Source organism: Barbus barbus, assembly GCF_936440315.1.
Source record: "Barbus barbus genome assembly, chromosome: 2".
NCBI lineage: Eukaryota > Metazoa > Chordata > Actinopteri > Cypriniformes > Cyprinidae > Barbus > Barbus barbus.
Window position 1 is genome coordinate 19683273 of NC_136730.1, and position 25197 is coordinate 19708469.

Here is a 25197-nt window from a genome sequence, read left to right on the forward strand (position 1 = left end):
AAGAGACTTATTTCAAAAACATTAAACTATATTACAACCCAGACTTTTGAATGTTAGCGTAATCTCATCAGAGCACAAAACTAATTTTGAATGGCTGTCAATGGTGACTTTTTTTTTTTTTCCTCTTTAAAAATTGTGCAGTTATGCTAACTAAGTGGCTGCTAAAAAGCTAAGTATGCTGCACAGTGCACACGTCCTAAAAAGTGACGCTAATGTAATTTCAAGTGTTTGTAAAAGTTTGGTTTGGTTTTAAATGATTTGATGCTATAAACATGAGCTGTGGCGTAGTTGTGTCATAGTTGTGTTCTTACAAATGGGTCAGCAGGAGTTTGGGCAGGACCTTGATACCACAGTTCCAGCTCATAATCGCTACTGCACAGACTCAGGCTCCAAATTTCATCAGCAAAATATGACATTTCTGGTACATTTTGGTACAAATGTACCATTTCTGGTACATTTCAATCTCCTACAGCAAAAAGAAGTGGAGACACGCTTTAAAATTCTGCTGTCATCTACTTATTGTCATTCTGTTATAAAGTTAACCTTAATATGGCTTTAAACCATACAACATAAGACATTGGCCAGAATAACAGCCTTAGTCAACATTCATTTTCATTGCATCTTTTTCCATTGGGCTTTTTGTGTGTGTGTGTGTGTGTGTTTGTGTGTTCCACAGAACAAAGTACATCACACATGTTTGGAACCACATGGAATTAATTATGACACAATTCCTGGGTGAACTATCCCTTTAAATGTGTTGTTCAATAAATATATATAGTGATATAATATTGCTGAAGCCCACAAGAGGGCAGCAGAACATAATAAAGCTACAGTTAATCCTACATGTTTAGATGTTTTTCGTTCTTCACACTTCTTACTTTAAGTAGAATCTTGAGTATGATAATCTTGTTAAAGTATATACATTTAATTAAGCAATTAATATACGTTTTTGCTTTATTATCATACATTCCAAAAAACAGGGTAACCACAGTTTCCACCAAAATACTAGTTATTGTATAATTCATGATCCCATAAAATGAACATAGAGTCTTCTTTAACTGCTTTTTAAGCTTTCATAGTCTTGCATTATGGATTTTGATTATAGCAGCCAAATTACCTGAGTATCATGATAGTAGATACAGCAAGGAGAGGGCGCATATGTGACCCTGGAGCACAAAACCAGTCTTAAGTCGCTGCGGTATATTTGTAGCAATAGCCAACAATACATTGTGTGGGTCAAAATTATAAAAAAATTTTATGCCGAAAATCATTATATTATATATATAATCATGATATTTTCTACATTTCCTACTGTAAATATATCAAAACGTAATTGTTGATTAGTAATATGCATTGCTAAGAACTTGATTTGGACAACTTTAAAGCTGATCTTCTCAATATTTAGATTTTTTAGCACCCTCAGATTCCAGATTTTCAAATAGTTGTATCTGTCAAATAGTGTCTGATCCTAAAAAAAACATACATCAATGGAAGCCTATCTATTCAGATGATATATAAATCTCAATGTCAGAAAAATTTACCTTTATGACTGGTTTTGTGGTACAAAGTCACATATGTTGTTAACAGAGAGCTAAAGAGAGAGAGTATGCCATTGTAAACAGTGATGCTGTTGTGGACATCAATAATCTTCATTAGAAAGAGCAAGGAGTAATAGTACTAATATACTATGCTGACTTCACTGCAGTATCCTGACTACAGGACCACGGCTACCGCGGCGCTGATAGGTTTGGATACTTAGAGAGAGACAGCAACCAGACCCTCCCTCCCTCTCTTCTCCTCCTCTTTCACAATCTCTCGTGTCTCACTCTGCTGTCGTAGAGACTGCAGGCTGCATGCGCTCAGTGAGTCCTTCTCTCTCTGTCCTGCTGTCTCACTCAGCGTTTAAGGAACAGAAGCTGACTCTTCTGCACTGTTCTCTGCATGACTGTCACAAAGGTAAGCGTGTGCTGGAGTGTGCGATGCTGGGAGGGGCTGCTGGGTTTGGGCTTCACTGCAGTGGGATGTTCTGCTGAATCTGTGGCTGTAGTGTGCTGCAGTGCTGGACAGGTGGAGTGTGTGTGTGTGTTTATGCAGGTGAATCTTATGCCTGCTGGATTTGCTGTGCTGTACAAACTTCTGTGTGTTTGTCCAGCTGGATCCCCGTGTGTGTTTAATATGCAAGTGCCTGTCCCGCAGTAGGGCAGTGGGTCTTGGCTGGGTGAGGCATGTTTGTGTGTGTGTGTGTGTGTGTGTGTGTGTGTTTCAGGCTGATTACGAAGTGGAGCTCTTAATCCAGTGCTGTCCTGCATAAAGCCTGAGCTGTGCTTTTTTGCTGAGGAGAGACTGAGCATGTCACATACTATAACTATGCGTGAGGGTAAAAGAGAACAGAGGAAAGAAACAAGAAGAGAAGAGGCAGGCCAAGGGATATAGAAAGAATTCAGGTCAACTGGGCCACTTTTTGACATTGGGATTATGATGACAGTCGAAAAGTAGCCCAATTTAGTTGAATTCCTTTTCAACTACGTTCATCAAGTATTAATTTAGATCAGGCTAATTATGTCTTTGTTGTGTTTGTTTGTACGTTTATCAATGTGTCTGTTTAAGTTTGATTTATGTTATTGGACTCTCACAGCTGTCATGAGCTGCAGGCTAATTTAATTTAATTCATTAAAGTTGGCCAAAAATGACCCTATGAAATTATCATAAATGCAGTACACAAACAAGTCTGTAAATCTGGAAACATACCTGGTCTAAGCTTAGTATTGTAGAGATGAACACAAAGAGACGCTGTTTATAAGTCACATATATATGTGTTTATGCAATATATATATATATATATATATATATATATATATATATATATATATATATATATATATATATATATATACATACATACATAGCGGTATATATTTTATATATTGGTATCGGTTTATATTTTATAGTTGTGTGTGTGTATATATATATATATATATATATATATATATGGGTTTTGTATATAAAAAAAAGATATTATATCATGTTATAAGCCTCACAATTCTACACAATTCTAATTTTGAAAATGGATAAGTATTATATTATGTTACGTTAATTATGTTATAAGCTCCAGCATTCCTGCAACTTCACATTGGGAAAGCAGTTTGCAAAGTAGATGGATATTATATTATATTATTTAGAGTTGCATATCTTACTTAAATCTCAGCCAGTGTCCGTGTTCATGCAGTGATGTGTGTTGCAGATATTCCCGGCTGAATTACCCGCATGACGCAGGTGCTGACTGTGTAAAAACTGATGTGAGTGTGTGTTTTGCTCTGATGGAGAAGGCTGAGATGTTGAGTGGGGGCTCGAGTGATGGGTACTGTACAGAGCTAAATGACCTTGGAGTGTTTGTGTATGTGTGCTGACCGAGCAGAACAGCACTCTGTATCAGACAGTGAGAGACGGAGAGCAATTCCACTCCAGAGTGTGTCTGCATATGTTAGAGTGAGTGCACATATAGACTAATGTTTAACCACACAGCTGCGTGGCAGGATATCCTCACAGACTCTTGGGACTGAAACAGTCACACACCCAGACTGTCATGAACAAGACAGGATGCATCTCTCACTGCAGGGCTACAAAACAGCTGGCTGCACATCATTTCCTGTCACACATTAGTTAATAAATCACTGTGGATGTTAATTTCATATAGTTTCAAGGCAGGAACTAAAGCCAAAAATCCTCATAAAAAAGCCAAGCATAATTACATATATTATTCAGTAGTGGGGAAAAAAGTGTACAAATAGTGCCTCTCACACAATCTAAGAAAGGTCCCCATATAACAGGTGTTAGAGCTGGTTTACACTGGTTTAACTGAAATAATAATAATTTATTGCACAAATACAAATCTAGTTATTAGCACACAGATTGAATAATAATTGACTCTTATTTTAGTGAAATATTTACCATTATAAAAAATATATATATATATGCTTGTGGCTGCATAACCCTTGCCAGATTGTCGAAAATACTTTTATAAATAAGATCTTAAAAATTCCAATAAAATTTACATCAAAATTCTCAGTTGCCTCAAAGTCCCTCCCTAATTCCTACACTGTCTATAAGGTATGAAATCCACAGAAACATTGTAATCAATTTCATATGAAGAGACAAAGAAAGCGAGAGGAATGGATGGAAAGCTGGAGGAGGGGTCAGAGATCATTTTGTCTCCATAGAGTCCAAGGCCAACACATGTGCCCTCATGCCTTTGTTTAAAGCTTAGCATATCTTTCACCCTGGGACAGAATTTCAGCTGACAGAAATGCCAATAGGCATCAGATTCTCCAGTGAATTTGCAGAATGGACCCATTGGTTAATTTTTTTCCCCATTATCAACACAGAGCCACACAGACGTCACGGGTTCATGATCACTGAGTGTGCTGTGAGTGTATTTATTGGGCGATTGTGAGAAGGGTTCTCATCTATGGTGTGTGTGGGTGGGTTTGCTCATGTCTGCATGTCAGTAGGTCGAGAGGCAGGTAGGAAGTGTACAGGTGTGTTTATAAAGCTAAGAGACAATTGCACATAAAATGCACAGAAACACTTGTCAGGAGTGTTTGAGCGACTGAGAAGACCCTGCGTGGGAAGGAGGACTGTAAATTTACAGGTGTAAAACACATTATTATAACTACACTCCATGTGCACAACTGACCTCATGCAAGATAGTCGTGGGTGTTTTTTTTTTTTCTTTTTTTTGTGGCAGATGTGAATACAAGTGTATATGCAGGCTATATGTTACTCACACATAAAACTCCCACAGCTATGTTGGTGCCCACCCATTATATATAAAGTTACAGCGGAGGCTTGCCTCACTTTGGTCCATTGACTTTCTACAGAGACCCCTTAGCGTGCCGTGACTTTTCCGGAGGCTCATTGAGATGAATGGGGGAAAATCACGTGAGAGGACGCAATGCCTCCATCGCGCTATAATTGGATATGATCGGTTATGATCATGTGCAAGCTCTCAAAAATGGCGTAATTGACTAATTATAAAGTAAGTAGGGGTGGGCGATATGGGAAAAATATAATATCATGATTTTTTTTAGAAATATCACGATTCACGATTTTATCACGATTCTTTGTCATGTTGGTTTTACAAGTTGTCTGAGCATTACAGCCAAACTAGAAAGACAAAGCCTTTCAAGGTAACAAAAAACAAACAAAAAAGACATGGCAGATATTTAGGCCAAAGTGGGCGAAGATAAAAAATCTTTGTCATCATTTTATCTTTCTTATTAAAAAATAAGAACAAAGATATACATTACAAATACACATAATATACAAATAAAACAAACAGTGCTTGTATGCAAATAATGTACTTTTGCGATCGCGAATAAGTGCAGTGTCCTGTCAGAGTAACTCTACTGCTGTATGTCGTCTTGTACAGTATATAGAGACGGAGGCGCCAGAACTGTATTTGACATAATGTGCGCTGTAGCACGATACTACGATATTTCTTAAAAAGCAGATCGTGGTGACATTTTTATCGTCCACGATCAAAAATCGTCATATCGCACACCCCTAAAAGTAAGTAAACAAATCTCCCACTTAGATATCACTGCTTTGTGTAACGTCAAAATAAAACATGAAATTGCTTGAAAACGTGATGTCAGTTTATAGAGAGCATTCAGCTTGATGAAATGAAAGATGTATCTTCGTGCCTGTAACAATGTTTGTGACAGGGCTTTTATGACGATGACCCGAAAATAAGTTGAATATTAAAAATAACAGCTGAACATCAGTTTCACAAATAAAAGTGCAAGTGCAAATAGGCCGCCTTGTTGGCAGAGGTTATTTACACTAACTCCGCCCACCAACGTGTGATTACAAAGCGTTACAGAAAACCATGTTTCATTAACAGCTCCAGTGGCACAGATGGTGAAGTACGCGTTGAAGTCATTTTTCACGCGATCGACTGGGTTTCAAATCCGCATTTTGCAGAACTTTTTTCCCATACCTTTTCAAATCAGATATCACATCGGAAAGGCATGTATTTTCATGTATTTTAATGAAGGAAATAATCTAAAAGTTGAACTTAAAGTATCGGGTAGGTTTAGAGTAGGTGTAGGGAAGGATTTATTGTCCCAATAAGGTGACATACATTGAATAATTTGAATTAAAATGATAGTTTACACTCAATATGTTATTACTGCATACTGTTTTTTTTAATGTACAATACTGATGTGCAGATTGACACTATTTGCAATAAGTAGTACAACAGCTAGGTATAACTAGATGTAAATAGAATATAGCTATTTGCACTTAGTGTAAACAAGTGTAACAGGGACATGAATTTTATATACAGTATATATATATATATATATATATATATATATATTTCTGTCATGACAACTCTCGGAGGGATTGGCATGGTAATGTACATGACAATGTCAATGTATTTGTTCTTGGCGGAGTAGATCTGCTACGCTGCTGCTGCTGCTGCAAAAACAGAGCAAGTACCGAGACTTGCTACTGACGATTCATCCACAACATGCTGCTGTGAGCATGTAGGAAATACTGCTGCTGCAAATATAACATACATGAAATAACCCCCTATAGCATACATGAATCACCTCGTAGCAGATCTATACAGCTGGGGAAAGTGGAGGGTTTCTGAAGCACTCTGCGAACTGCTACAACAAGCACTAGTCAAATATTTGAATGTTGAGCAAAGAGCTCATTGGCTACCTATTCAGGAGAGAACCAATCAGCTATGCCATGTGATAAAGATGTCATTAGGTCAGATTGAGTTAGACCTATCGGACTGCGCCAACTAGAGTTTCATGCCAGAACTCTGTATATATATATATATATATATATATATATATATATATAAACTGCCTCCTCATTTTAAAACTCCACCCTATACAGTATCACACAGAAGTGAGTACACCCTTCAGATTTTTAAAAAATATTTTATTATATCTTTTCATGTGACAACACTGAAGAAATGTCACTTTGCTACAATGTAAAGTAGTGAGTGTACAGCTTGTATAACAGTGTAAATTTTCTGTCCCCTCAAAGTAACTCAACACACAGCCATTAATGTCTAAACCGCTGGCCACAAAAGGGAGTACACCCCTAAGTGAAAATGTCCAAATTGGGCCCAAAGAGTCATTATTTTGTGTGGCCACCATTATTTTCCAGCTCTGCCTTAAAGGATTAGTTCACTTTTAAAAAAACTTTTGCTGATAATTTACTCACCCCGAAAAGAAAGTCGAAAAGAAAAGGTTTTTGATAAAAACATTTCTCCATAAAATGGACTTCATTGGGACCCGAACGGTTCAAGGTCCAAATGACAGTTTCAGTGCAGCTTCAAAGGGCTTTAAACGATACCAGACGATGAATAAGGGTCTTATCTAGCGAAACGATCGGTCATTTCAAAAATAAATAAAAAAGTTTAAGTTTTATAAGCACAAATGCTCACCTTGCTCTGTTCTTTGATGCGCGTTCATAACGTCACGTAATACGCAATGACGTTGAAAAGGTCACGGATGACTTAGGCGGAAGTACCGAGTCAGTGTTTACAAATGTGCGGAAGGAGGACCATATACTCATATTCAAATGTCTTTGTGTCAGTTTATCGTTTAAAATGCCCATTTCGTGTGCGTATCCTGGGTGTTTTAATATTAAAAAGCCTACTGACTCGGTACTTCCGCCTACCTCAACTGTGACCTTTTCCACGTAATTGCGTATTACGTGACGTCATGAACGCGCATCACAGAACAGAGCAAGGCGAGCATTTGTGCTTATAAAACTTAAACTTTTTTATTTATTTTTGAAATGACCGATCGTTTCGCTAGATAACACCCTTATTCATCATCTGGTATCGTTTAAAGCCCTTTGAAGCTGCACTGAAACTGTCATTTGGACCTTGAACCGTTTGGGTCCCAATGAAGTCCATTTTATGGAGAAATGTTTTCATCAAAAACCTTAATTTCTTTTCGACTGAAGAAAGAAAGACATGGACATCTTGGATGACATGGGGGTGAGTAAATTATCAGCAAAAGTTTTTTTAAAAGTGAACTAATCCTTTAACCCTCTTGAGCATGGAGTTCACCAGAGCTTCACAGGTTGCCACTGGAGTCCTCTTCCACTCCTCCATGACGACATCACAGAGCTGGTGGATATTAGAGACCTTGTGTTCCTCCACCTTCCGTTTGAGGATGCCCCACAGATGCTCAATATGGTTTAGGTCTGGAGACATGCTTGGCCAGTCCATCACCTTTACCCTCAGCTTCTTTAGCAAGGCAGTGGTCGTTATCATGTTGGAATACTGCCCTGCGGCCCAGTATCCGAAGGGAGGGGATCATGCTCTGCTTCAGTATGTCACAGTACATGTTGACATTCATGGTTCCCTCAATAAACTGTAGCTCCCCAGTGCCGGCAGCACTAATGCAGCCCCAGACCATGACACTCCCACCACCATGCTTGACTGTAGGCAAGACACACTTGTCTTTGTACTCCTCACCTGGTTGCCGCCACACACGCTTGACACCATCTGAACCAAATAAGTTTATTTTGGTCTCATCAGACCACAGGACATGATTCCAGTAATCCATGTCCTTAGTCTGCTTGTCTTTAGCAAACTGTTTGCAGGCTTTCTTGTGCATCATCTTTAGAAGAGAATTTCCCAAACACAACCTCTGGATATGACGCTGAGCACGTGCACTCAACTTCTTTGATCGACCATGGCGAGGCTTGTTCTGAGTGGAACCCGTCCTGTTAAATTGCTGTATGGTCTTGGCCACCGTGCTGCAGCTCAGTTTCAGGGTCTTGGCAATGTAGTCTTCGCCATCTTAATGTAGAGCAACAATTCTTTTTTTCAGATCCTCAGAAAGTTCTTTGCCATGAGGTGCCATGTTGAACTTCCAGTGACCAGTATGAGAGAGTGAGAGCGATAACACCAAATTTAACAGACCTGCTCCCCATTCACACCTGAGACCTTGTAACGCTAACGAGTCACATGACACCGGGGAGAGAAAATGGCTATTTGGGCCCAATTTGGACATTTTCACTTAGGGGTGTACTCACTTTTGTGGCCAGCGGTTTAGACATTAATGGCTGCGTGTTGAGTTATTTTGAGGGGACAGCAAATTTACACTGTTATACAAGCTGTACACTCACTACTTTACATTGTAGCAAAGTGTCATTTGTTCAGTGTTGTCACATGAAAAGATATAATAAAATATTTACAAAAATGTGAGAGGTGTACTCACTTCTGTGAGATACTGTATATGTGTGTGTGTATATATATATATATATATATAGGTGTGCCTTAGGCTGGCCACAATAAAAGGCCACTCTAAAATGTGCAGTTTTACTGTATTGGGGGTGGTCCGGGGGGGTCTGAAAACCAGTCGGTATCTGGTGTGACCACCATTTTCCTCACGCAGTGCAACACATTTCCTTCGCATAGAGTTGATCAGGTTGTCCACTACTCTTCAATGGCTGTGCGAAGTTGCTGGATATTGGCAGGAACTGGAACACGCTGTCGTATACACCGATCCAGAGCATCCCAAACATGCTCAATGGGTGACATGTCCGGTGAGTATGCTGGCCATGCAAGAACTGGGATGTTTTCAGCTTCCAGGAATTGTGTACAGATCCTTGCAACATGGGGCCGTGCATTATCATGCTGCAACATGAGGTGATGGTCATGGATGAATGGCACAACAGTGGGCCTCAGGATCTCATCACGGTATCTCTGTGCATTCAAAATGCCATCAATAAAATGCACCTGTGTTCGTTGTCCATAACATACGCCTGCCCATACCATAACCCCACCGCCACCATGGGCCACTCGATCCACAACGTTAAAATCAGCAAGCCGCTCACCCACACGACGCCATGCACGCTGTCTGCCATCTACCCTGTACAGTGAAAACCGGGATTCATCCATGAAGAGAACACCTCGAATGTGAGCATTTGCCCACTCAAGTCGGTTACGACGACGAATTGCAGTCAGGTCGAGACCCCGATGAGGACGACGAGCATGCAGATGAGCATCCCTGAGACGGTTTCTGACAGTTTGTGCAGAAATTCTTTGGTTATGCGATTGTTGCAGCAGCTGTCCAGGTAGCTGGTCTCAGACGATCTCGGAGGTGAAGATGCTGGATATGGAGGTCGTGGGCTGGTGTGGTTACACATGGTCTGCGGTTGTGAGGCCGGTTGGATGTACTGCCAAATTCTCTGAAACGCCTTCGGAGACGGCTTATGGTAGAGAAATGAACATTCAATTCACGGGCAACAGCTCTGGTGGACATTCCTGCAGTCAGCATGCCAATTGCACGCTCCCTCAAAACTTGTGACATCTGTGGCATTGTGCTGTGTGATAAAACTGCACATTTTAGAGAGGCCTTTTATTGTGGCCAGCCTAAGGCACAACTGTGCAATAATCATGCTGTCTAATCAGCATCTTAATATACCACACCTGTGAGGTGGATGGATTATCTCGGCAAAGGAGAAGTGCTCACTAACACAGATTTAGACATGTTTGTGAACAATATTTGAGAGAAATAGGCCTTTTGTGTAAATAGAAAAAGTCTTAGATCTTTGAGTTCAGCTCATGAAAAATGGGGGCAAAAACAAAAGTGTTCCGTTTATAAATTTGTTCAGTGTATATGTAAAAAGATTAAAAAAAATAGTGAACTATTGTAAAGTATTTAATCAAATTCAAGAAATTCATAATGCTGATGCTAATTTCATGGGTTATGTTTTCTCTGTTAATACTTCAAATCAGATAAATGGAAATGATATGTTTAAAAACACATAAGTAGCAAAACTATGGCAAACAAAAGTCACACTATAAATTCATAGAAGGAAAATCCATGCCTTAAACAGTGTTTATCAGTAATTGTATAGCTCAATTAAATGATTTTATATAATTTCAAGACTTCAGTTTTATTAGGCTATTTTATGATTAAAAAAAAAAACACATTAACATTATTATAAACTTTCTCTTCTGAGAAAATGCACCAAAAATATGAACGACTCCTCTACAAAGATTTTTGTCCAATCAAATGCTCTCTAGAATGAAGAAGCCCATCCTTCTAATATTATCTTAAGCAACTAGCAAGTCAAAAATCAGGATTCATGGCTGTGTCATAACTAAACCCATGTAAAAAAAACAATAAAAAAATAAAAAGGAACTACCCTATCAAGATGTCCCGTCCAAGCTTCCATCTCAACATGAAATATTCCCTATTATTCACAGTTCCTGTAGAGGATATCTCTAATGAATTCCTAACAAATTTATGTAGGTTTGTTTCAATGCATGTACTCATAAATTCATGAAATAATATTTTATAATTGCTAAAAAATGCACTATAGAATATTTTATTGAACAGAAATAACTAACAGAGTGGCACGCGTAGTGTAATAAGTGTATTAGATGGACGATTGTCATGTCCACAGTTGTATGTAAGGCTATTTTTAAACTGCTGCTGCTGGTTGATTTTTAAGATTAAGTTAAAGGTTTGAAATATTGCATAAATTGTATTTGACTGAAGTGCCGATATTAACATATTTTACCCATTTTATATTCTACCAATAATAAAACTGCTAGATGATGAGTTTTGTGAGGGAGAGACACTGGTAGGTGGACTTTGAGCTCCTTAATTAAAACAGAGAAGTATGACACATAAAAGTAAATATAAAATATGAAAATACTTATTTCAGGTATGGGAGTGCATATTTTGAGTTTTGATATTTCGGATAGAGTCATTACTCTAGTTTTGAGCTATTTTTGATGGGCCATCGGGCTAGTAATGTTTAGCAAACCAGGCAACCTTGAATACACGCTTGATTTGAATGTTGTTTTTTGTTTTATCCTCAGAGGGAATCTTATAATCTGGACTGAATTTGCAGGCTATTTTGCCCTATGCAGGCAGTGTGCACACATGCTGAGAAGAGTCACATTAGATCCAAGTCCTAACAGCTAGCTTAGCAACCCGAACCTCCCGCTGGCCAATGTGCTTATACAGAAAACATCCAATAATGAACAAATGACTAAAAGGTCCAGCATTTCTCCTCAACTTTTTTATGAAGCCTGAGAAAGCGCAAGAGTATTCATTGATGCAGATATGAGAACGCCTCTGTCGATAGAACCAACTCCACAGAGACTAAGAGTTTCAGTGGGAATTTCTATAGAAAAGGAAAGGAGATCATGTCACTTATAAATATCCAGCTCAGCTCCTGCAGAGCTGTAGTGAACGTAGAGACACTGACAAGAGGATGTGCTTCCTGTGGTCCTGGGCTGGTGAGACTCAGTGTAGATAAACAGCAGCTGTGGGCCATGTTCCCCATGATGTTCACACTGTCTTGTAATTCCCATTGTCTGTCTACTCTCTTTTCACTCCTACGCTAAGGCACAGAAACTGAGAAAATATTATATTAAGATTCTTTCCTTGAGATATCTTTATCTATTGCCACTGCAATCCTAGATGCATAGACATACACTTACAGGGTGTCAAGAAGAATGACTGTATATGTCATAATGTAAAAACATCCACAAAAAAAGCAACCAACTTTCAGCTCAACAAACAGCGTGAGTTTTGGAAACAGTCATTAATATTGCAATCCTGTTTTTGAGTCCCTGTGTGTAACATGGGACCAGAGAAGGAAATGCTACAGCCTACACAAATCAAACAGTGTGGGAGTGGGAACTAAAGCGTGACAGTATGATGAAGATAGGTCAAATGCTTCCACTCTCAGGATTTCAACACGCTTCTCCTACTAATACAGTCTCATGAAAATGGAGCTTATTATCTGAAATGCAGTACAGCAATACATTCCACTGAGTGATCCCACTCACCCATGACTCTTTTAAATTTAGAAATGAATAGCATTCTGCTGAATAATAAAAATTAAATTTAAGCAGAAAAAAATATTTTACAATTTATGTATAGTAGTCAATCATTTTCATGACATCTTTATGTATAAAATTTGTTTTCATCATAATATATGTGCATGTCTTCACACAGAATAACAATCTTGTCGACCTGAAGTTAGCATTTATGTTTTTTATGTAACATTTAATGCAACATTCCAAAATTTGCATTAAAAAAATGGATGGCCTTCATGATCATTAACAAGCCCAAGCCTAATCTGATAGTCCAAAACTAGAATACCTGTTAATCACAAATCCATCTCTCATCTTTTGCACATTTATTAAATATTAAGGCTAATTTTGTGCTTCCAGCTATTAATAATAGTCTAGTATTCTCAGCTCGGTTTAACACATTTTCTCTTTTTTAAATCCATTTCACAGATTCTCTGTCCTCCACAAAATTAGCACAGAAATATAGCAGATTCCATCAGGGCTTGGTCATAAGAGAGAAAGCACAATACGAACATTATGAAAATATTTTTGATACTTCAGGCTGAAGTAAACAATACCTACAAGTTGTCTGCGGTTATTGCCACTTAAAAGGAAAAAGAGAGCAGCTTTCTTTGAGAGCAGAAAGAAAGAGAGAGGTCAGCTGAGTGCTGTGAATGTTCACATTCCTTCCCAGCATTCTCTGTCCCTCAGCAGTGTTTTTTGAAGTGATATGCCAAAAACTCAAGCCTTTTATTTTCTTAGAAAACGCATCAGTGAGAAAGTGCGAAGGAGCAAAAAACTGTGTTTGTTTGTGTGTGTGTGTGTGTGTGTGTTTAAGAGCATTGTTAGACCCTTCAGTTTCAGCATGGGCTAGCAGTTTCCAGGAAGAATGATCAATATTTTTATAAACACCAGCCAGAACATAACATATGATCAAATAAATCAAATTCAGTTCTAATATCAAATCTATATGCTCTTTATTGCAATAAGGCAAACAAAAACCAGCTCAGATGGAGAAATTAAGAGTGGAAAATATGGGCTGGATATAAAGCAGACTTGGCATGAGAAATGCATTTCATGTATTACAGGCCTCAGGTAGAAAGTCAGTGTTGTGGAAGGCAATTTAAAGAGGCACAGCTCTAACCCCATGTGATCCTGGACTTACGGCAGCCCAGACTTTCTTCAGGCAGTTTTCCGAGTGCTTAGCTCTGCTTCCAGCCTCCAATTACTCCAATTGCACTGATGAAACAAATCCCACACAACAAAACAGAGCTGGAGGATTCAGAGAAAGATACATGTAGAAGGACCAAAGAGAATGTGCAAGAGTGAGAAACTAAAAGAAGCATGAATAAGACACTAGAGAGGATGTCTGAGAAAGAAGCAAGGCAATGTTTTGGAAATTTTCAGAGCAAGTCAAGTCAAGTCACCTTTATTTATATAGCGCTTTTAACAATACAGATTGTGTCAAAGCACTTAACAGTATCAAACTGGAGGATAGAGTGTCAGTAATGTATAATAATAAGATTAAGCACTCAATTTTCAGTTAAAGGCATTTCATTATTGAATTCAGAGATGTCATTGTCTAGCTCAGTTTAGTTTAATTATCTGTGAAATCAAACTGACGATAATCGCTAGAAATCAAGTGTCCCCAACTGAGCAAGCCAGAGGCGACAGTGGCAAGGAACCAAAACTCGCTCTGTGACAGAATGGAGAAAAATACCTTGGGAGAAACCAGGCTCAGTCGGGGGGCCAGTTCTCCTCTGGCCAGATATCATTGTTTATTTATTGATTTCATTAAAATTTTAAATGTATAAATGTATTATATTTCTATATACATGTATTATATGTATTATATTTAAAAACAAAAGGCACCGCTTGATGAGGCCTGAACAGACAGATTGCCAGGTGGAGACCCACTGAAACAGATTTCAGCTCTACCACTCCAACTGTTCATTGCATCTGTTTGGGAAGTTATACTATGGCTACGAATTTTAAATATACCACCATTTAAAGAAATAGTTGACCCTAAAATTAACAATCATCTAATCAACACTAACTGAATTTTTCAAGACCTCAAATCAATGCATGAATCCAAAATGGGTCACATGATGTAGGACACGTAGGGGACACACATACATGCATGCATTTGTGCAGACACAGAAATCTGTCAAAAAAGAAACTTGATTTCCTCTGATGACGTCAGTGACACGAATAACATGCACTACAGATAAGCACAGGATCTTTAAAAAAAACATATGGAGCGGCAAATTGTCATAAACATTAGACTACACTGTAAAAAATATGTGTAACTTTAACTGTAAGATTTTGTAAAAACGCTACTGAACAAAAAAACTGTTAATAGGTTAACAGTAAGTGCCTGTACTATATACAGGGAAAAACTGTAAAAGATCTAACCAGACATTTCATGTAATTTTACAGTAAAATGCTGTTAATTGTACAGTTTTTAGAAGTAAAAAATAACAAATCAATGTATAATTTATAGTCAAAAACTGTAAACTTATGTTCCCAGAATTCCCTGCGTGACACTCCACATTTTAAAGTATTTTGTTTAAATAATCATGTTTTTTAATAGTTTTATTTATCAGTTATGTACATTTGGACTTTATGTTACATCTGCTGTCGTTTAATGAAAGTTTATTGCATTATTTAAGTATCATGTGATGTGTGTTACCAGGATGGTGTTTTGTGCTTGCATGAATGACTCTGTGCACCGTCTATATATAAGGGATAATCAACGGCTAGCCATGCATTACAGGATTTTAATGCACGATGTGGAAGCAAAGAACCGCCCGACGCGAAGCACGGCTAGCCGTTGATTATCCCGCTTATTCCATGGTCATTTGCCAAGTTATAAACAAGTTAAAACTTATTGCTCTTTGCATGACCGGAAGGTATGCAAAGAATATTTTAATATAAGGTAATATAAGAATATTTTCGTCAGTTACGGCTCGTTAGCGCTAGCATTCTGCCCGCTTCAAAACAGACACAGAGATGAAATAGTGCGGTAAAACCACATTTATTTGAATGAATTATAGCATGTATTTCAATTAACTGTCGATTGAGAGAGAGAGAGAGAGAGAGAGAGAGATGACAGTTGTGTGCACCTGCTTGCTGCTTCTCTCTCTACAAACAATTACTTCAAAAACCTCGTTGCTGGGGAATATAATGTAGCGATCTAGTATCTATCTTTTATTTTAGTAAAAAAAAAAACGCGGAGAAGCGTTGACAACAGGTTTATGTGTGTGTGCAGCACAATCTGCAATCTCCGACCTTTCTCTCTCTTACTCTCTCTCTTCGTGTGTGTGTGATGTGTGTTGGTTAGTGTGCATCAATTAGCAGGGCATTAATATGGAACGGTGATTAAACCTGGAACTACCTGTGCAGTTAAACGAACTTAATCAACACCTGCCAGCCAATCAGAATCAAGTATTCAGACAGACCATGGAATAAATTAGTATATATTTCTGTTTGTGGCGAAGCTACTTGTGATGAGCTTTGATTCTTCATGCGGCTTTCTCTTTTACCACCTGCATTATTATGATGGTTGTCAGTATGTTAAAGGTACAAAACAGATTTTAATAGCAGCGTGTGTTGTTGAATTTAGTGGTTTACATTCAAATCCCCTTGTTTGTAAATTACAGTTTTATACTGTAAATTTTATAGTTTTGTTCTGCAAATGTATTTACAGTTTTTCTGTATTTTTAAAACAATTATTCTGGCAAAAAAATATTTTGGCACAGCTGCCAAAATTATTTTGTAAAAACTACAGAATTGTTTTTACAGTGTATGCAAATATCTTAAAGAATGCTTTTGGTTAAACTTTAGAATTTGCAAACTGACAGCTTTCTCATGGGATATCTTAAAATAGATCAGATGTGAACCTTTTGACATCCACTGGTATGTTTCTGAAAAAAAATGGCTTTGAAATACAAAGGTTTAAGTTGATAAAGAACAAATATGACAGTATTTAGAACAATCACTTTGCAAGTATATTCTTGCAGTTAACGGTCTAACCCAGTGCTGCTCAATCTTAGTCCTGGAGCACCACCAGCACTGCATATTTTGGATGTGCCCCTCATTTGACACACCCAGTTCAGTTCATGAGCACTCTGCTAACAGGCTGAGGAGATCCCAAATGTGCAGTACTGGGGGTTGCTCCAGGTCCAGAACTGGAAAAATGTTGTCTAGCTTATCATTTAAAGTTTAAAAGGAACAAGAGGTCTTACTATACCAGAGCCTGATTCTTAAATGCCTGAAATTCTTAAATGCCTGAAATTGACTTTAACATTTATGACTAAAATATTTTACCTGTTTGGTGGCTTTAAACCTCACAGCTCAGGATAGCCATTATTTGTATTTATTTATTTATTCAGCCAGCCAGTCAGTGTTGCCATGATGTGATTTTCTTGTGGATCTAGAAATTAATCCCATGTCATGTACACTACAATTTAAAAGTTGGAGTAAGATTTTTCAATAAGAAATTACTACTTTTATTCAGCAATGAAGCAATAAGTTGATGTAAAGTCAATGAAAACAACAACATGTTACAAAATGTATAATGTTTTAAACTGTAATACAATTTCACAGTGTTTTAATCAAATAAATGCAGTCTTGTGCCTACAAAACAAAGTGCCTACAGAACTAGTACTTCTGGCATCCTGCACCACAGAGCATGTGCCATTGATATAAATGGAAAGTTAATGCAAAGTTTTCTCCTTGTACCATGGACCTCCTGATGTGCCTGGAGTTTCATATAAATTTGAGGAATAGACACTGAAATGCAAGACAGAATACAAAATTAGGTTTAAAACTAATTTCAGTTTCTCACAAGTGCATGTATTAGATCACATTTCACAGATATCACTGTTTTTGCCCCTGAATGCTATATTAATATTGCCATCTTCACTGAAATTTTTTGCTTAATAGTTTTACTCATCAGCTCGCTCAGCCACTCATACAGCTGTTTTGTATTTGACAGTAGCCTGAACACATTTCAGAGCACACCTTGCAGAATCCAGTTTTAGCTCAGAGTGCTGTGCTGGCGATCACGCTGAAACAGAATCCTGCCAGCAATGAGAAACAGTCAGAAGAGATTAGCCAAGCAGGAAGACAACAGGCTAATACGACATTGTCATGTCACTGTGGAAGGTCACGGTGCTCATCAGTAGCTGGGTAACACTACTACGTGATGCCAGCCTCTGAGGTCTGGCAGATGTTGTTATAGCACCATCTGAAATGGCAGTGCTTTGATTGTGGCTTCATGGGTCCTATGGAAATATATTTATAAAAAATGGGAGAAAAGGGTAGAATACAGTCATACAGAAATATGAGTATAACAAAACTTGCAATATTTAGAAATTATTTCTTGAATGTTTTTTATGAACTATACACAATCAAGCAATTTGACAGACAGTCTACTAAGTAAGAAAACCTATATTTATCTACCACTATTCGTATAGCTTAGGTGTAATTAACCTATTGCACAATAGGTTATGGCACTGTGACTGTTTTGGGTTTGGGTGTGGTGTGTCTGGCTAATTTATCCAGGGCAGATGGCATGTCTGAGCCATGATGCTCCTGTTCTGTGTAGCATAAAGGAGCAGACTGTTACTTACACAGGGAGCCAGAGACTGCAGGAGAGAAAGTCTGTCTAGTCAGCAAAGCATTGCCAAATCTGAACCCTTAATCCAATTTATAAAAGGACTTTCTCCAAGATGGAGAATGCAAGAGAGGGACTAACTTATTTACAGCTTTCATAGGATTAGAAAGCACAGAATAGACTGAGCGGTACAAGGGCATGACGGTGTGAGTGCCACCAAATGGTTCAATCTCATATCGACAAAATTCTTTACTTCAAATTGTCAAAATGCACATTTCTGCTCTACAGTTTAAAAGGTGTCATCCATAGTTTCACACCAGTGAGCATACATAAATTAGCATTTTCATGTGTTAATTAATTTACATAAAAGCCATCATTCTGGTAAGAATTTTTATACTGTATATACAAAAAAGACACTACTGGCAAAAGCTCTATTCTAAAATAAAAAATAGCCTTTTTACCAATACTTTTACAATGATATGTAAATATATTGTTAATCAGACCTAGTGCAGTCTGGGATTGAAAGACACAGGCGATCTACCTCAGAATCTGGCCAAAACAAGTATCGTTGAAGGCAGCATAGTGTTGCTGCCTTGGAACAGCCTTTGTGTCGGAAGCATTTCTATGCCTTAAAATGCTGCCTACATATGGATTTGGAACTATAAATAACCCACTCTCATACATTTCCATTTTTGCAAATTCCTATAGAAATGCTGCTCAGCAGAAAAGATGGACTGTACAGACTGTAAGGTTCAGTATTAAAATATTGTGTCACTGACAGAGGTTTTTGTCAGGTATGATTATTATGTGTGCTGTCATACTGTGCGCAATTCTTCCGATAAAACATTTGGCATATTTAACTCTTCTGCCTTCAGTACAATTCAACCTCATGTCTTACTAGGTAGGCTTTTAGAACAATTTAAACTGAGTTATAATTTATTGGGATGGATCTTAGACTTTCTAACTAATAGGATGCAAAGAGTAAGAATAAACAATTAATTCTCTGGACAGGTTACTTCCTCCACTGGCTCCCCACAAGGATGTGCACTTTTGTCTTTATTGTTCATACTCTACACTAGAGGTCGACCGATATGGGTTTTTCTCTGGCCGATGCCGATATTTAGCAATCAGGGCAGCCGATGGCCGATATATGATGCCGAATGTTTTGGGCCGATATATTTGGCCGATTTTCTTTCTTTTTTTTCCCCCCTTCATCTCAGGGATGTTCATTTTTTTCAGTAATTTATCAAAATATTTAAAAAGGTTTGCTGCATGGTTAAAATATGCTGTGCATATAAAATAAATAGTTTTTTAGAGAGAGAGAGAGAGAGAGAGAGAGAAAAGTCATGTATAAGTCGCATTTTATTATTTCATTCAGAAATAGGCCTAATGCCGACCACAAGGCAATGCAGAGGGTGGTGAAAACCGCCCAGCGCATCACAGGGACACCACTTCCTGCCATTGAGGACGTCCAGAGAAAACGCTGTTTACGTCGAGCTCGCGGCATTCTTAAGGACTCCTCTCACCCTGACCATAGACTGTTTAACTTACTGCCCTCTGGGAGGCGCTTCAGGAGCCTCCGAACAAAGACCAGCAGACTCAGGAACAGCTTTTTCCCTACAGCTGTCTCCCTACTGAACTCTGCCCGATGATACCCCCTTACACACCACTACAAACTCTTCACCCCTCCCCATCACTAAATCGGTTTAAAAAAAAAAAATCCATCTACACACTGAGTAGTATGTACTGGAAATTTTTATTTTCTATGCACTTTCAGTGTTCATTGCACTAGTGTTTATATATCTTAATGTATAGCTTATTCATATCATTTGTAATTATGTTCATAGTTTTTGCTCATAGTGTACATACATTTACTGCATAATCCATCTGTATAGTATGTATAGTATGTTCATATCACCCATCTGTATATCATACTGATAGTATTTAAAAATTAGTAAATTATGTCCATAGTACTACTGCCTTATCTGTATATTTCTGTACATATGTAACATATTGTAGGCACTGTATATCCTGTACCTCTGCTTATTGCACTTCTGGTTAGATGCTAACTGCATTTCGTTGCCCTGTACCTTACATGTGCAATGACAATAAAGTTGAATCTAATCTAATCTAATCTAATCTAAAAATGGGCCAGTAGGTTGATTGGGGAGCTGTTACTTAACCCTGCTTCGCTGTATATCAGGCAGGTACAGCGAGTGGGAGCTTCAATCTTAAGAGATAGGCACCATCCCTTGTATTATGAGTTCCAGTATCTTCTGTCTAATCGACGGCTGAGAGTACCGCATTACACAACGAAACGATACAAGAAAAGCTTTGTTCCAGCAGTGATTGATCACTTAAACAGTAATAAGATGATCTAGGGGGTGGTATTTATGTTTTTATTGTATAACAATATCTTATAGTGTGGTTTTCTGTATTGTATTATTTATTATATTTGTGAGAAAGTGCCTGAACTTATTCATTGAAACCTAATTTACCTACGGGTATGAAATAAAGAAACTCTGAACTCTCTGGACTGTTTGTTTTAGTCACTATCAATCAAAAAACAGCAAGCTGCTATTAAAACTACTTGGGCAGCTTCAATGAATTATTCCTGACAGGTGAAGTGGATATCTATTGAATCAGAGATGACAGGCTGTTAGTCTTTATGCAAGTTTGCTGGACTCTTGGCATTCCAAACTAAGAAATATGTAGGTTGGGATGGAAGTAATTTAGCAAATTGCATCTACATCTGTGTTGGAGCTCTCTAAATAATGAAAAGTATTCTGCCAGCAGAGAGCAGCTCCTGCGGTAAAGAAGCGTTGCATGTCAAACTCAGAGAGAATGGACTTTAACCCCATTTGATCCCACTCGTAAAAGACCAGATGCAAGAGAACGGATCTGGTGCACCTATTTGAAAATACAGCAGTGACTTTGGTCTATTTTGTTTGTGTCTTGAACGCAGAGTCAGTACCGAGTATTCTTCTTGAGCACTTGCCAGATAGACGTCATCGCAACTGGGGCTTGTGTTTTAGTTGCATGCGGTTCAGAGTTGGCATCAGGACACCTCAAGCTGTGTCAGAAAGCTCACACACATAGCAGTCACTCTGTATTCTTTATGCATGCTAAAAAGTCACACTCTATACCTACTTTCATTCAGAAATTTCCTCATTTCATGCTGAATTAGTCACGTCTTAATGCAGCAAAGTGTCATTAGTGAATTCTGTGTAATTTGATCGACAGTTTAGCAGAGAGCTGAGTCATGGTCTAGTCTCATGGTGACCATAACGATCATCTTCTTGCTGCCCTACCCCCTCCATCTCCTAACGTGTGCCATCCTTTGTTCTGCTTATCACACCCTGTCCATTAACAACAGGGAGGTTAGAGGAAGGAAAACAACAGACAGCTCCTCTCCTGGGAATAACAATCTCTAAGGGGTGCTCTTTCAGACCCTGCAGCAATGCTTAAAGACACAATGACACAGGAGGACATATGGGAGGAACTAGGGGTGGGCGATATGACCAAAATCTTATATCATGATATGATTAATTTTATATCACTATAACGATATAGTATTTTTTTTTCTTTTAAAAAGGTTATGATATTCAAATCTTTGATACCATAAAATGTTCGTAATCCTTGTCACCAATGTCAATATCAAACCAATATAAACCTAAAAAGAGACGAAAAAACTAAACAAAAAAAACTCAAGCTCACTGAAGATGAATAAACAGTCAGTGATGAAATAAAGATAAGAAACTAATTGCAAGCAATAGGACAAAAAAACTACAATAAATAAGAAACGCTACATTGTGTAAATTATTTAGTCTTCACTGTGTTAATTATATCTATGTATCTATCTATCTATGATAGATATAATTAACACATGTAGGCTATTATGTATAGAATCTATACATAATAGCCTACATGTGTTAATTATATCTATCATAGATAGATAGATACAATAGATAGATATATAATTAACGTGTATTGTGTAGATTATATATATATAAATATATATATTTTTTTATGTGTTCTTATTAAAAATACAAAAGTGATTTAGTCAAGAGCAGTGAGAGATTTTCTAGAAATGTGCTATGATTAATACGAATGGCAGACAAAACAAAAATTGGACAGCTTCCCCTTTAAGACACGAAGTCAGAATCCAATATACTGTTATATGCGTTTTCTCTTTCAGCTGTTTACTCTCTCTTAAGACCTAAATCGCTGTGTTTATGAGGATACTTACAAAGACAGGGATTCTGACACATATAAGTGTGTTTATGTAATAGTTCAAAGCCAATAAAGCGGCAAAAAAAAAAAAGTGCGCTCCTCTCACACAGAAACGGAGACGGCGCAGGCATATAGCCAGGGATGGGCAGTATTTCAAATACATGTATTTAAAATATGTATTTGAAATAAAAAAATACTATTTTGCATTTAAATACCTTTGGAAAAAAAATCAAATGTATTTTGTATTTAAATACATTTAATCTTAGTATTTTTGTATTTTCAAAATACATAAAATACCTTTTTTTAGTTCAGACATGCCACTTTCATGCACGTGAGCTGCAGCTCTGTAACTCCATCTAGAATTGGGTAATGAAATTTTCTGGATTCCTGCAAGGAAACAAGGAATAATACTGCCTTCGTATACTATCAAAATGTCCTATTTACAATTTCAGAAGTCCTGATTACAAGCATGTCGCATTCAAGTGCTTTGCTGTTGGAAAGAATAGGAATCGTGGAGGACACCAGGTTTCCTGGGAAAATCTTATTAAAGCCAAAATTTTAGATATTTAAGATATTTCATTTTGAATAAAATGTAGCATCCCATTTATTGACAACTATATCATCATTCACAGTATCTTTATAATTAGCTTGTTGATTATTGATTACTGACAAACCCCTCCTCCCCAAGTCAGATTCCTGGTAAAATGCTCTCCGACAGCAAATGCAATGAGTTTGCTTCCTTCTTTTCTGAGAAGATCAATAATATCAGAAAGGAGATTGGCACATCTTCTAGTTATGCAGAGGTCACACAGATTCGACCGCAATTTAAAAAAGAAGTGACTATGTCTGTTTTTAAAGCAATTGATAGCAAAATTTTGGAAGAAATAGTACAGGACCTTAAATCGTCAACCTGCTATCTTTCCACACTTCCCACATCTTTTATCAAAAGTGTGCTTAACTGTTTAGAAGTTGATCTCTTAGAAGTGGTGAATGCCTCACTTCTTTCTGGGACTTTTTAAAACTCCCTTAAAACTGCAGTTGTTAAGCCCTTTCTGAAAAAGCATAATCTTGATAACACCATGTTGAGCAATTATAGACCAATATCAAATCTTCCTTTCATAGGTAAGATTATTGAAAAGGTAGTTTTTAATCAGCTGAACAACTACCTAAACTCAAATGGATACCTGGACAATTTTCAATCTGGTTTCTCAGCGCATCACAACACAGAGACAACACTCATTAAGATAATAAATTATATTCGCTTTAATTCTGATTCCGGCAAAATATCAGTGCTGGTACTATTAGATCTTAGTGCTGCGTTTGACACTGTCGATCATAACATACTTCTAGAGAGACTGGAAAACTGGGTCAGGCTTTCTGGGATGGCACTCAAGTGGTTCAGGTCATACTTAGAAGGGAGAGATTATTATGTGAGTATAGGAGAGCATAAGTCTAAGTGGACATCCATGACATGCGGAGTCCCACAAAGCTCAATTCTTGCACCGCTCTTGTTTAGCCTGTATATGCTCCCACTAAGTCAGATAATGAGGAAGAACCAAATTGCCTATCACAGCTATGCTGAAGATACCCAGATTTACCTAGCCTTATCTCCAAATGACTATAGTCCCATTGACTCCCTCTGCCAATGCATTGATGAAATTAACAGTTGGATGTGCCAGAACTTTCTTCAGTTAAACAAGGAGAAAACTGAAGTCATTGCATTTGGAAACAAAGATGTAGTTCTCAAGGTGAATGCGGTCAAACAACTAAAAATCAAGTCAAAAATCTTGGGGTGATTCTGGAGACAGACCTTAGTTTCAGTAGTCATGTCAAAGCAGTAACTAAATCAGCATACTATCATCTCAAAAACATTGCAAGAATTAGATGTTTTGTTTCCAGTCAAGACTTGGAGAAACTCGTTCATGCCTTTATCACCTGCAGGGAGGATTATTGTAATGGTCTCCTCACCGGCCTTCCAAAGAAGACCATTAGACAGCTGCAGCTCATCCAGAACACTGCTGCCAGGATTCTGACTGAAACCAGAAAATCTGAGCATATCACACCAGTCCTCAGGTCCTTACACTGGCTTCCAGTTACATTTAGGATTGATTTTAAAGTACTTTTACTCGTTTATAAGTCACTCAATGGCCTAGGACCTAAATACATTGCAGATTTGCTCACTGAATATAAACCTAACAGACCACTCAGATCATTAGGATCGAGTCAGTTAGAAATACCAAGGGTTCACACAAAACAAGGGGAGTCCACTTTTAGCTATTATGCCGCCCACAGTTGGAACCAGCTTCCAGAAGAGATCAGATGTGCTAAAACATAGCCAAATTTAAATCCAGACTAAAAACTCATCTGTTTAGCTGTGCATTTGTTGAATGGGCACTGTGCTATGTCCGAACTGACTGCACTGTATTTTATGTATAATCAGTTTCTATTATTAACTGTTTTAAATTCATTTTAAATCAATTTC

General features: G+C 37.7%; 1 protein-coding gene across 2 annotated transcripts in view; it reads left to right on the forward strand.

The window, feature by feature from the left end:
• Positions 1-1824: 1824 nt before the first annotated feature.
• The window catches only part of LOC306884463 (coronin-2B-like), a 49901-nt gene continuing 26528 nt past the window's right edge, over positions 1825-25197 (forward strand). Inside the window, exon 1 of one of the 2 annotated variants that reach the window (XM_079440336.1) lies at positions 1825-1956. In XM_079440336.1, coding sequence (XP_079296462.1) covers positions 1942-1956 — 15 coding nt within the window. In that variant the 5' untranslated portion in view covers positions 1825-1941. The remainder of the gene's footprint in view (positions 1957-25197) is intronic. The other variant, XM_079440335.1, reaches the window with a different exon arrangement.